Genomic DNA, 13234 nt, shown 5'->3' with positions numbered 1-13234 from the left:
AGTCAAACAAAAACCCAGGTGGAAATTCAAAAACAGTGTTTAGAAGACTATAGTTTAATATAGATTTTACTTCTATCAAAATTTACAAACTTTAATTCTTTGCTGTATTATGAAATTAGTAGAGGAAAACCCAAGATTCCCTCCATAGATGTTATAACTGAGTTGTAATTGTTAACGTAACATCATTCCTTTTTCTCTTCAGGTGAAGTGCTATCAAAGTACTTTAAGGAAACTCTCAATTTAAAAAACAAAGCTAAATTTAGCCAAAAAATAAATCATATAATTTGTCAAAAATTACCCTTTAACTTTCCCTTTATATTTAAAAATATAACAAATATAAAAACATAAGTTATTTATACAAAACTGTTCAGAAACAAGTCTCTAGTGTGAAGGGAGAGAGATCTGTGCTTGGAAAGGTTACGATTTTCTTTCAAATTACAAATAACCAAGTAGGTACGAGGAAGCAAGCACCATGTTAGACACTGTTCAGGACACAGACCGGTGAGGATAAGGTTTCTGCTCAGTAAGAAATTAGATGGGAGCACCATAAACTACTGTGCAATCAAAAGCTAAGCTGTGAGATAGGTTACAAGTACAACAAGGATACACAAAAATAAAATCATTGTGAATGTACTAGTCCGGGGTCTTACAGGGACAGAACTTGAACTGGGGCTGGAAGGAACAGGAGACGGGCTGGGAGGGGGAGAGGAACAAGAGCAGCAGCACCACGTAGGTGTGAAGATGTTGACGGCTGCGAGGAGACGCAAGGAGGGCAGGGATGCCAGGGTCGATGGGCAGGACCAAGGCAATTAAAGCTTAGTCCTGGACACCCAGAGAGGAGTTTGTATCCCTGTGAAAAACAAATACATACTACTAGTTTACTCTCTTCAAAGAGGGAGTGATCTGATAAGATCAGAGTTTTCCAATTTGTTTACAGCTGTGTGCTGCACAGACTAGAGAAGGACTTGAGAGGTAGGCAGAGTAGGGAGGCACCCATTACTGGAGGCTGGGGGGAGAAATTCAGTATGGCATAGGGGAAATGAGATGAGTATGAAAGGTAAGAATCTTAAGATTCCAGCAAAAAAAAAAAAAAAAAAAGCAAGTAACAGGATAAGGCTAATTATTGGTTGAAAAGTAAGAACAGGTCAAAGATGGTTCCAAAGATTGAAGCTGGGAGATAAGACACTGAAAGAATGGGAGCTTGAGAACAGGACTCAATGTTGCAAAGGGAACATGACAGTTTTCATTCTACACAAGTTGCAAATCAGAGCCTCCAGGGAGAGCCCCTCAGTGCAGAGGAAGGATGAGAGATAAGAGCCTAGAGAAGGGGACACAGGCTTGGGGCTCAGCAGCTCAGTGGCCAAGAGGGAGGATGGAATCTAGAAGAATGCAGGTTCAGTTTTATGCCAGGAATTTCAAATTTACTTCTATTATCTGGCCAAATCAAATGCACGATCAGATGTTTCAGAACTTAAAAGTATGAATGTTCCAGATATGGTCAGTCCAAGGTGGAGAACAACCTTGCTGAAGGTGATACGGGGTTAAAAAAAAAAAAAAAAAGCCTCCAGAATAGCTCAAAGCCAAGAGAAAAAGGTAAATGTGAGTACCGGGTTTAAGGTCCTGACCACAGTACAGAAAGACATGTCTATTACACAGAGTAAAATACATGCACTCCCTTTCCGAGAGTAGGGCTGAAATACAATGGCAGCTCTTTTGCTTCCCTTTTTACATTTTTAGCTTATCAGGCATTTCTTTAAAATTGAATCACTTCTGTTCCATTCAAAATTTTGTTATTCTAAATTCTGACGATAACGTAATTTTGAAATACCTGCAAGAAGATCTTACCACTCTTAGTACTGTCGAAAACAACAACTGAGACATTAGTGGAAGGGTTTTTTGGTTTTGCAACGTTGAATATGTCACTGGCAGAATGAAAGGAAGGATAAAGAGCTGGCAGGTCCTTCAGCATGATGCTGGCCGGCAGGGCTGGGTCCAGGACAAGCATTGGCACCTTAACACAGTGTGTCAGCAGACACTCCAACTGCTTCTCACTGGAAAGAAACACCAACATGGTCACAAACATATGCTTGAAAATTTAATCAGCATTGAAAAGCCAGTTGGTACTACTAAATTTTCCAGATCTTCTACATTCTATTTAAAAATCATAATCTCTTATTAAATAAGAAATTTTCTCAAGAATGTAAAAATTTAGTAATAGCAAGTATGGTATAAAACTATAAGTGCAACTCAAAAGACAGCGCTTTCAAACCCCCAATTGTAAAGGTTGCCACAACACTTCCCAACCCAAAGGTGTACAAGAAATGAAGTATTTCATTACTATTGTTAACAGAGTGTCATCTTACCAGACACAATTTATCAGTTCGAATTAGAATACAATCAAATGCATTGGATATGACAGGACATCAGAAGCAAACGTGAAAACATTCTAAAATGAATTTATATGAAATACTTCTATCTAAACATAAGAATACCTAGAATAAACAAATGGGCAAAGGACACAGCTAGGGAATTCACAAAGTGGGAGCTATGACCTGTAAATAAACAATATACAAAATTGCGCAATTTAATATTCAAAAAAAAGCAAGAGAAAACAACTCTTTTATTGTAAGTCTAATGGTTAAGTGAGGAAGTGGCTGTTAACAGAGATTTCTGCTTGTCAGTGAGACGGCCTTATTTTAAGGACCTATCAGAGTCAGGTATGATTCAAATCAAGAGGGATATATCTGATTTTTTGTCATTAGGTTAAATCTCCTTCTCAAGCCCCTAAATATAAGACATAGAACTATGATAGCTTTTAAAGATAAGGAAACATACACTGAACACATAATTAAATAATGAATTTTAAATTCTATAAATGAAAACACTGGGTATAAGTTAGATTTTAAGTGGGCCAAAATAACAGCATGCTAAGACAGATTAATGGAAACAACAGAGAAACCTAATGCATGTAGAAATGATAAAGTTTTGGTTGGCTACAACCCAAATAACCAGAGTTCTCAATCAATTCTGCCTTTAACACTGCAAAATTTCCCATCAAATGGATGCACTTAAGTTGGGTGTCAAAAACCAGCAGAAGAGGGACTGAACAAAAGCAGCAGAATAAGTAACAAATACTGAGTATGCAACAAAAACAAGTGAGAAAAACCTGGATGTTTCACTTCAATCCTTCAATTTCGGTTCCTAACAGGAAAAAATGCTTACCTCTTCTTAGTTGGTTCCGTCGTGTTCTTTCCAAGGATTTCTCTAGTGAAAGCAAATGTATTTTATTACATATGCATGGACTGGTGCTAGTCTTACATGTGACTCAGAGGGATGACTTTCCTGGTTACTCCACCAGAACTAACTAGTAAGTTAGGAAGTACTATAAAGCTTGTAACATTTAAGATGCACAATAAATGATATGTTTTAATGAAATATGATCAGCAAATACTATCACGTACCTCCCAAAGTACTACTGAAGGTTTACTTAAAATACAAGCGCTTACATTTTACTAGTAAAACATGGTACCAGGCGTCAAAGTCATTTTCATGCACTGGGGAGGTGAAATTCTCTAACAGAGAGAAAGAGACAACTTGTTGCAGTATAACATGGCAAATGACCTGCGATGGGTGCATCCGTAACATTTACAAAGAAGTGAATGGGGAAATTCTTGGTAAATACTCCTGAGGAATCAAAAGGGAAGTTTCATCAGCCAGATACCCAGCTCGGAAGGCTCTCCAGAAGCCCGCTGTACTTTTCCCAAATAAAGTAAATAATCACAATTCCATATTTTTTAAAAAATTACCAAGCCTTCTAGTTCCACACTGTACTGATATTAAAACAGGTAACAGAAGGATACTTTTCACTGTCTTTATCAAATGGAAAAAAAAGTTATCTCTGTAGGTTTGTTTCATTTTCAAGGAATAATCCACCTTACTGTGCAGCTATTTTGCATAATAAACCTTGTTTCATGAAGCTACCACACTTGGGACTCAGACTGAGTGAGCAGGAAGCCCAGGGCTCCGCTGAGAGGCTCCTCCACCTTTAGGCTCTTCAGAGACCAAGGCATCCCCAGAGCACCATGTTCATGAAACTCCCACCTAACAGAGTGAGGCCAGGATCTCGCCAAAGTGGCTGAGTCCTCCTTAAGCACCAAGAAACAAGGGTCAGATGCATGGCTGCCAAAATCTCATAATGGCATGAATTTGAGAACCAGATTCTTGTTTGAATAGCAATGTGAACACCACCTTACCCTTCTGAAATGTGCCGTTATTTGTAATTGTAGAACTTTCCGTGTTTTGTTTTTTAACAATCAGTTTTACCTCATTGCTTTCTGCTCCTCCTCCATCTGTTCTCTGACTTGCTGCAGTTCCTTCAGCAGTTCAAGATCTGTGCCATTCACCCAGGTGTAAACCACGTCGATCGGCATGGGCAGACAGAGCCTAGGGGAAACCGACAAATCCTCCAGCTTATATGCATTCTTTCAGTATACTTGAGAATAAGAGCAAAACAGGGTTTAAACTCAGAGTTTATGAAAAAAATCAGCAAAAAGGTAATCTAACCATGGCATATATCACAGCATTGCTTGTTTTCAAACTGGAGCCTGGGCACTAATACATACTTATCAAGGACCTTCTCTGTGACTTGCGTTATGCTAGACACTTCACGTAGTTTTGGATCGTTGGATCATCACAACCACCCTATAAAGAGGCTACTATCACTTAACTTTTAAGACAGTGGGGGAGGCCTTGGAAACTCAGTTTAAACTGCTATGTTCTTAGTTTAGCAAATGAGGAAGCTGGGATACAAATGCAGCCAAACAAAAGAAAAGAATTCAGAAGCTTAAACAAAATTACCAAAAAAAAAAAAAAATTAAGCAGCAGTCAGCAATGAAGACCTAGCCCTATTTAAAGCTATAGGCTTCCCAAGCCTGGTGCCTCCCAATCCTCCCTGCCCTGCTCTGCTTTTTTTTCCCATAGCAATTATCACCTAACGTATTAAATAACTAGCATAATACATATACTGGTAATTCCCACATGCCGCTCACCCCAGAATGTAAGCTCTATTGTGGCAGGAAACTTACCTGTTTTGTTCCCTAAAGTTCCCAGTGGGTTAGAAGAGTGCCCACCTCGCACACAGGAACTCAGTGATTCACATGAGGCACTAGCATTGAAGACCTTCCCAAACCTGCTCGATTTTCCCCTTATTATCTTATCCTCAATATAAGGAGTCAGGCAGGCTTTTAATTCTTGAGTATCCTGTCTAAGCTCATTCTTGGTGTTTCTATTCAGGTTTTATGGCTTTCTTCTTCTTTCCTACATCAACTTACCAAAATCCTACCCATCTTTCAAAGTCTGCTCCAGGCCTGTGACACAAGAGTGTACAGTGATACATGACATATTTTAGATGATTCTGTTTCAGGTTTGAGCTTTTCCAAGAAATGGTACAGGTTTTCTTTTTAGGCCAAGGACCCACGCTTACTCTCCTTTAGTCTTCCTCAGGGTCCGTGCACAGGATCTGGCCCCTGGAAGCACAAAAGGCTCCAAGACCAACCAAAACATGACAACTTTTGTTTTGGCCACAAGGGTAATTACCTCATGGAAAAATAAATGCAGTTTGGTGGATAAATCTTTCAAATTACGGAAGGAAAAAATAGACTGACAACCACTCTTCGTTTGAAAGAAGTGGGATGACTGGATGAAAGGGGTGCTTATCCAATCACTGAGTAAATATTTACTGAGCACTTAGTGTGTGAGAGGCACCATTCTTGGTGCTGGGGACTCAGCAGTAAATAAAATAAAACTCAACTCTATGCCTTCACGAAGCTTACATTCTAGAGAGGTGAAAACAGGAAATAAACCAAATAAATAAAGTTAGATGATATTCAGTGTTACAAACAAAATAAAGTAGAAAATGGGGATACAAAGTATGTCTAGGTTGGGGGTCAGTTTTAAATAAGGAGATCAGAAATGGCCTTACTGGAAGGTGGCATTTCAGTACAAAGGTGAAGGCAGTGAGGAAGCATGCCACATGGGCAACTGGGGGAAGAAAAGCCCAGAGAAGAGAAACGCCATGTGCAAATGCCCTGAGGCAGCTGCCTGTGTGGCATAGTAAAGGAACTAGAGGCCAGTATGGCAGAGCCAAAAGGAACAAAAGGAAGAGCATAAGAGGAGAGGAAGGTCAAAGAGGTACCAGGGGACTCAGAGCTTCACGGGGAAAATGAGGAATCACCTCATACTCAGGCACATGTGACAGCTGAGCATCTACCAACCTTCCCATCAAGGTACACCACTTCCTGCAGAATAAAATCTAAACTTCATAATCTGTACCTCGAGCTGTAGATATTCCAGTTGTATGCCCTTACCGAAACAGGATAAGAATTTGCAGGCTTCCGTGCCTTTGAACATGCTTCTCCTTCTGCCTAGGATATCCTTTCTTTCATGCTTTTAACCACTTCCTCATTCCCCAAGCGCCCTCTTTCCTCACCTCCCACAAAGAAAATGTACTGCTTAACATGCAATGTCCACTGTACTTGGTACTCGAAGGAATCTTTAGCACACTGTGCTGTACTACTTTTTATGCACATCTATCTTCCACTAGACCAAGTATCTTGAAGACAGAAATGTACCATGCATTCTTTGTTCTGCTTCATTATTTCCTCTTTCCCACACATACTCAGGCTCTCTCTCCCTACTGTGACTATATGCAGATGCTTCCTCATCTAGGTCCATTTCTGAAAGTGTCTATATCTCAATAGTTCCCAAACACTAGACGGCATCACAATCACCTGTAAGACTTGTAAAACGGATGGCTGGACTCTGGCCCCAGTGTCTATGATTCACTAGGTCTGGAGTAGAGCCCCAGAATTTGCATTTCTAACAAGTTCCCAGGTAATGCCAATCATGTTGATTCAGAAATTCACTTTAAGAACTGATATATATGTAGGATATAGTTCACATTCTTAAGTTAAAAAAAAAAAAAAAGAAGACCTAGGAATAAACGTACCGAAAGAGGTAGAAGACCTGTACTCAGAAAACTGTAAGATACTGACGGAAGAAATCGTAGACACAAATAAATGGAAAGATATACTGTATTCCTGGTTTGGAAGAATTAATGTTGTTATAATGACTATACTACCCAAGGCAATCTACAGATTCAATGCAATCTTACCAATGGCATTTTTCACAGAACAAATAAGTTTAAAATTTGTATGGAAACACAAAAAGCCCCAAATAGCCAAAACAATCTTGAGAAAGAACAGAGCTGGAGGAATCACACTCCCTGACTCCAGACTATACTACAAAGCTACAATAATCAAAACAGTATGGTACTGTCATGAAAACAGACACATAGATCAATGAAACAGGAAAGAGAGCCCAAAAGTAAACCCACAAACTTATGGCCAATTAATCTATGACAAAGGAGGTAAGAATATACAATGGAGAAAAGACAGTCTCTTTAATATGCAGTGCTGGGAAAACTGGACAGCCACATGTACAAGAATGAAATTAGAACATTCCCTTACACCGTATACAAAAAATAAACTCAAGATGGATTAAAAGCCTAGATGTAAGACCAGATACTATAAAACTCCTAGAGGAGACTGTAGGCAGAACACTCTTTGACATAAATCACAGCAATATTTTTTTTTGATCTGTCTCCTAAAGCAAAGGACACAAAAGTAAATTAAACAAATGAGGCCTAATTGAACTGAAAAGATTTTGCACAGCAAAGGAAACCATCAACAAAATGAAAAGACAACCTATTGAATGGGAGAAAATATGTGCAAATGATATGATCTCTAAGGGGTTAATATCCAACATATATAAATAGCTTATACAATTCAGCATCAAACAAACAACCTGATTAAAAATTGGGCAGAAGAACTGAATAGACATTTTTCCAAAGAGGAAATGCAGATGGCCAACAGGCACATGGAAAGGTACTCAACATTGCTAATTATCAGAGAAATGCAAATCAAAACCACAAAGAGATACCATCTCATACCTGCCAGAATGGCTATCACCAAAAAAGAACACAAATAACAAATGGTGGCAAGGACGTGGAGAAAAGGGAACCCTCATACACTGTTGGTGGGAATGTAAATTGGTGTGGCCACTGGAAAAGAGGATGGAGGATTCTCAAAACACAACAACAAAAAAATACCGTTCTACTACCATATGACCCAGAAATTCCACTCCTGGGCTTATATCTGAAAAAAACAAAAACACTAACTTTTAGCAGCACTGCTTACAATTGTCAAAGCATGGAAGCACTCTAAGTGTCCATTAACAGATGAATGGATGAAGAAGATGTGGGATATATATTAAATGGAACACTACTCAGCCATAAAAAAGAATGAACTTTTTCCATTTGCAGCAACATGGATGGACTTGGAGGGCATTATGTTAAGTGAAATAAGTCAGAGAAAGACAAATACTGTATGACATCACTTATATGTAGAAAAATAAACTAGAGAGTTAAAAAAAAAAGCAGACTCACAGGTACAGAGAACAAACTTGTGGTTACCAGTGGGGAGAGGGATGGGGCAAGAGGTTGGGGAAAAAAGGGTTATTTTAGGGTTATATGAAATTATGTATGTGAAACTTTTGAAAATTGTAAAGAACTACAGAATTTAAAGGATTGTTCATTCAATTAAAAAAATAATAAGAATTTAAAAAGCTCCCCTCACTAAAATGCCAGTTCCATATGAAATCAATGATTTCCTCTTGTTCCTCACTACATACCTAGAAATAGTGCCTGGTACATGAGTGGGGTTGAATATGCATTTACTGACTAAACAACTATTAGTTCATTCCCTCAACATAAACATCAGTCTTTTCCATTAAAAAAAAAAAAATACTTCACATTACCCACATGTAATTATCCAAAGTCACCTCACTCCTAACTTCACAAGTAGTCTATGGTCAGACTAAAATTTAACTTGAAAAAAATTGCTTAAGTAACACAGTTTAGAAAGAAAAAGCTTTTTAGGTGGTGTTTTTGCTCATTTTTTAGGGGGAGGTAACTAGGTTTATTTACTTACTCATTTTGATGGCAGTACTGGGAGTTGAACCCAGGACCTCACGCATGCTAAGCATGCGCTCTACCACTGAGCTATACCCTCCCCCAAAGAAAAAGCTTTTTAAAAAGAGGGGGAAATGTGCTCATTCCAAAGCTTTCCCATAAAGATAATTATCTGCTATTAAAGATTTTCAAATAGAATCAAGAGATATCCATACAGGTTCAACTGAGGAAAACAACACAAGTATAGAATGCTTTAATTTCCTTGCTCTTCTGGTAAGGCTGTATTTCATGATCGATTTAATCCTCTGGTGTTAAACTGACATCCCTGAGGAGACCGTGTGATCTGCCCCTGGTCAGTGAGTCAGTTGTTTTTCTACTATTAGACATGGTCACAGTGAGTTTGAGTCCTGTTCTAACCGCAGACTACTATCTTAGTTCCCAGATGAAAAGGAAGCCTTCCTTAGAGCTTTAAAGATGTGACTCAGTCAGTCACCTATGACTCAGAACCAAAGCCGTGGTGATAGTGATACATCTTTTATTTTAATCACTAATTTAAGTGAATATAAAGGTGCTTAGCAGTCCTTGGCTCTACATTCAATAAAGTAGGTAAGAAAACTTAGAACTTAAATAGTATCTTAGAACCAAAATTGGAAGAGATTTTACACTTAATCTAATATCTACATTTTAGAGAGGATAAAATTGAGCCCCAGACCAACTTAATGCCTCACAATTAGTAGCAGTAGATAATTTATATATTCACTTGTTACTGACATACAGAATGGGATTCTTCTTTTTCATTCAGAGCAAACAACATTAAAAAGACATGAGAAACACTGAAACAAATGAAAACTTCCTATAAACATTGTGGTTATTTTAAAATATAGCTCAAGTGGTAGAGCACATGCCTAGCATGCACAAGGTCCTGGTTTCAATCCCCAGTACCTCCTCTAAAAATAAATAAATAAACTTAATTACCTCACCCCCAAAAACAAACAAAAATTTAAATACATATATATGTATATTAGAACACATGATTTTATATATGATCTATTTTCTTGTCATCAAAAAATTAAATAATTTTGAAATCTCTACATAAAAAAATCAAGCTATATTTTAATGCAATGTAAAATTAGGAGAAGAAGTATTTAACACACAAACACACTCTTCAGAAAGAGAACAAGAGTGATGGATTGAAACAGCTGACCTCAGTATCTGCATTTTCTGAGTTAGTGTTCCTCTTAGAAGCTCTAAAGCTCCATCAGGGCAGAGATCTTCACATCTGCGCACCATCAGCACCCAACACAGCATCAGGCACAGTAGCCAGTAGGCTGAGTGAGTACTCAATAAATGTTAGAGTTAAAAAAAAATTAAAAGGCCATTTTGAGCTGTTCTTAAGAAAATCAGTGTCGTTAAAATAAAAATTGGAAAATTGAAAGAATTTTTTTTTAAAAGAAAAAGAAAAAACTGGAGAAGCAGGAAAATTATGTTTCATTAAGAAGCCGTTAAATCCAACAGTTCTCAAAGCATGGTCACCAGACCAGCAGTTTCAGTACCATCAGTGAACTTGTTGGAACTGAAAAGTCTCTGAACCCTTCTGAGAGCCGCAGACATAGAAACTCTAGAGGTGAGTTGAGGCTGCACTTTCTCAAGTCCTCTGTGGAATTCTGCTGCACATTGAAGCTTGACAACCACTACTTTAAGAGAATGGATACTTTTTAGTGTCTGGATACTTTACACTCTTAAAAATTATTAAGGACCCCCCAAAGCTTTTGTTTATAGGTTATAACTATCCACACTTGCCATTTTTGAAAATAAATCAGACATTTAAAAAATATTTAATTCATTTCAAAACAATAAATCCCTTTACATGTTAACATAAATAAATTTTTAATGAAAATAACAGTATTTTCGAAAATAACAAAAAATTTTAGTCAAAACAGAGAAATGACTTTACATTTCTCCAAATCTCCTTAACTGACTCAGCAGAAGCAGCTGAGCATCTTAAATCTTCTGTATTCAATCTGTTTCCACATGCTGTTTTTGTCGAAGAAAACCCAGGCTCACACAAAAATGTAGTTAGAAAGGGAAGGATTGTTTTAATTGCTGTTTCAAATAATAGTGGATACTCTTCTTTGATACTACACCAAAATTATGTGGTAGTTTCTCAAAAATTAGTTGCAATGTGGAATCTGGAACCACATTAATGAACTTTATGTGCTTTTACATTAAAATCCATTGGTCTTTCTTGCACTTTGAATGGCTTTCACCCATGCAAGATTCTGCAACATCAGTGTATTGTTTACCTGGAAAAAATAACAGCTTACTGCGTTAAGCAGCTCTGACAAATGGTGATATACTTCCTTAATTTTCTTACATAATACTAACAAATACAATTTTGAGGTTAATGCCACAAATCTAACTGGAGAAGTCTTTCCAATATTGCGAAGCTGTTAGACCCCCGGTAGTGGAAAAAGGATTTCCAAAATTCTAATTTTGACTTAAGAGCTCAAATTTCACCACTGGCAACAAATATTATTAGTTCTTTCCCTTCAAACACAGGATCACTTGTTCAGTGTCAAGAAAATACCTGCCAAATAACCAAGTCTGAGTAATGACACCGTCATCTGTCCTTTTGAGTTATAACAAGTGTCCCATGAGACAGAACAGCTAGTTCAGGTTACAGCTCCAACCATGCCAAGGGCTTTTCCTCAAGGTAATCACCACGCAGTCAGGTGCTTGAGGTGTGCTTCCAGTTGCATCACCCAGAGCATTAAATAAAAAACGTGTGCTCACAGGGTCAACATATAGCCAAATTAACGACTGTTACTGTTTCATCATGAACATTCTTGAGTGACTCCAGCTTTTCTCTCCTCCCTCTGCAGATACGTGGTGGTGAAGAACACGCTGACTCGTGCTAAGGTGTGGCAATTCTACCCACCACTACTTCTACACAATAAGCACAAATCTGAACACAGTAAGAAAAAAAAAGGCAAATAACACCTTAGTGTTGTTATAAAAATAGTTCTGATTTCACAGACCCTCAGAGTCTTGGAAACTGTTGTGTTAAAATTAAAGGAAAGATCTATAGTTTCCCTACTTCACCAGGTACTTGCTTACAAGCTATCAACCCTATTAGACTGTGAAATTCTTTATCACTGAGAGTCAGATCTGGGTCTAAAACAGAGTAAGGCTCAAAGATTCAGTCTTAACTGAAGGAACAAACACAGGGATGCTATTTACACACAGGACACTTTAAGGACCAAAGTAAAGAGTAAAGCTCTAGGTTAACTTGAGGAATTTCACAATCCTTCCCTGAGATGTTCAGAACTATAATAGTGCACACATCTACATCTAATTAGCACAGCTTTTTTAAAAAAACTGCTAATTTAATAAAACCACAAGTAAATGGAGGGACAAGGAAGAGCTTCTAAGTGGGGAAAAGGGCTCCTGAAGAATTGCCAATGCAGTCTAGAGGCTCCCAGAAAACAGTCAAGACGCACCAGTCAACATCAATTACTACTTATACTTTCATTAGGTTTTCTGGTTTGGTGACAGTAAAGAGGGGAACTTACGGGACCTATCTATCCTCAAGGAACAATGGACAGTGAGAACTGTCTGGTTATGTATGGCCCCTGACAGCCGACACTTAGGCCAAGGTCTTTTGTAAGGTTAACCCCCCTTGTTAGCTACCCCACGTTTGCTTTTGGTCACCTCCTGTTCCCTGTCCTGCAGTGAAATAGCTGTGCACCATTACAATGGAAAGAAGTCAACAGATACTGCGTAAAGTAAATAAATCAAAAAGCAGACAACTCTTTTTTTTTTTTAAGTTAAAAGGACAGTCGTTAGAAGAATCCAAAATAGAAATTCATTAACCATGGTTCCTCTAGGTCAGGGAAATTCAGACTGAAACAGAGAGAGACTTTATTTCTTATTTTTCTGTATTGTTTGAACTATTTTCAACCATAGACTTACATTACTTTTACAATATAAAACAATGTAAGTAACAGCTTTACAGACAAAAAAATGAAAACAGCCTGTGATTCATTTTAGCTGCAAGAAGGGAAGAAGGATGTTGGAAAAGACGGCTTCCACTCTGAGGTCTGTCTTGTGAGGGAGGAAAAAAGTCTCCAAGGGAAAGAAAGGTGGAGGCCGCATTCAAGAATGGCTGCATCAAGAAGCTTGGCCTTAAGGAGAAAAAGATCCAAC

General features: G+C 38.0%; 1 protein-coding gene across 2 annotated transcripts in view; it reads right to left on the bottom strand.

The window, feature by feature from the left end:
- GNPTAB (N-acetylglucosamine-1-phosphate transferase subunits alpha and beta) overlaps nucleotides 1–13234 on the bottom strand; it is a 71861-nt gene that overhangs the window by 34013 nt on the left and 24614 nt on the right. For both annotated transcript variants that reach the window (XM_072973169.1, XM_072973170.1), the window contains 3 exons: nucleotides 4324–4443; nucleotides 3223–3264; nucleotides 1846–2051 (listed from right to left, as the gene is read on the bottom strand). In XM_072973169.1, the coding sequence (XP_072829270.1) occupies nucleotides 1846–2051; nucleotides 3223–3264; nucleotides 4324–4443 (368 nt within the window). The remainder of the gene's footprint in view (nucleotides 1–1845; nucleotides 2052–3222; nucleotides 3265–4323; nucleotides 4444–13234) is intronic.

The sequence above is a fragment of the Vicugna pacos genome, chromosome 12 (assembly GCF_048564905.1).
Source record: "Vicugna pacos chromosome 12, VicPac4, whole genome shotgun sequence".
Taxonomy (NCBI): Eukaryota; Metazoa; Chordata; class Mammalia; order Artiodactyla; family Camelidae; genus Vicugna; species Vicugna pacos.
This window is presented reverse-complemented; position numbering and strand designations above follow the sequence as displayed.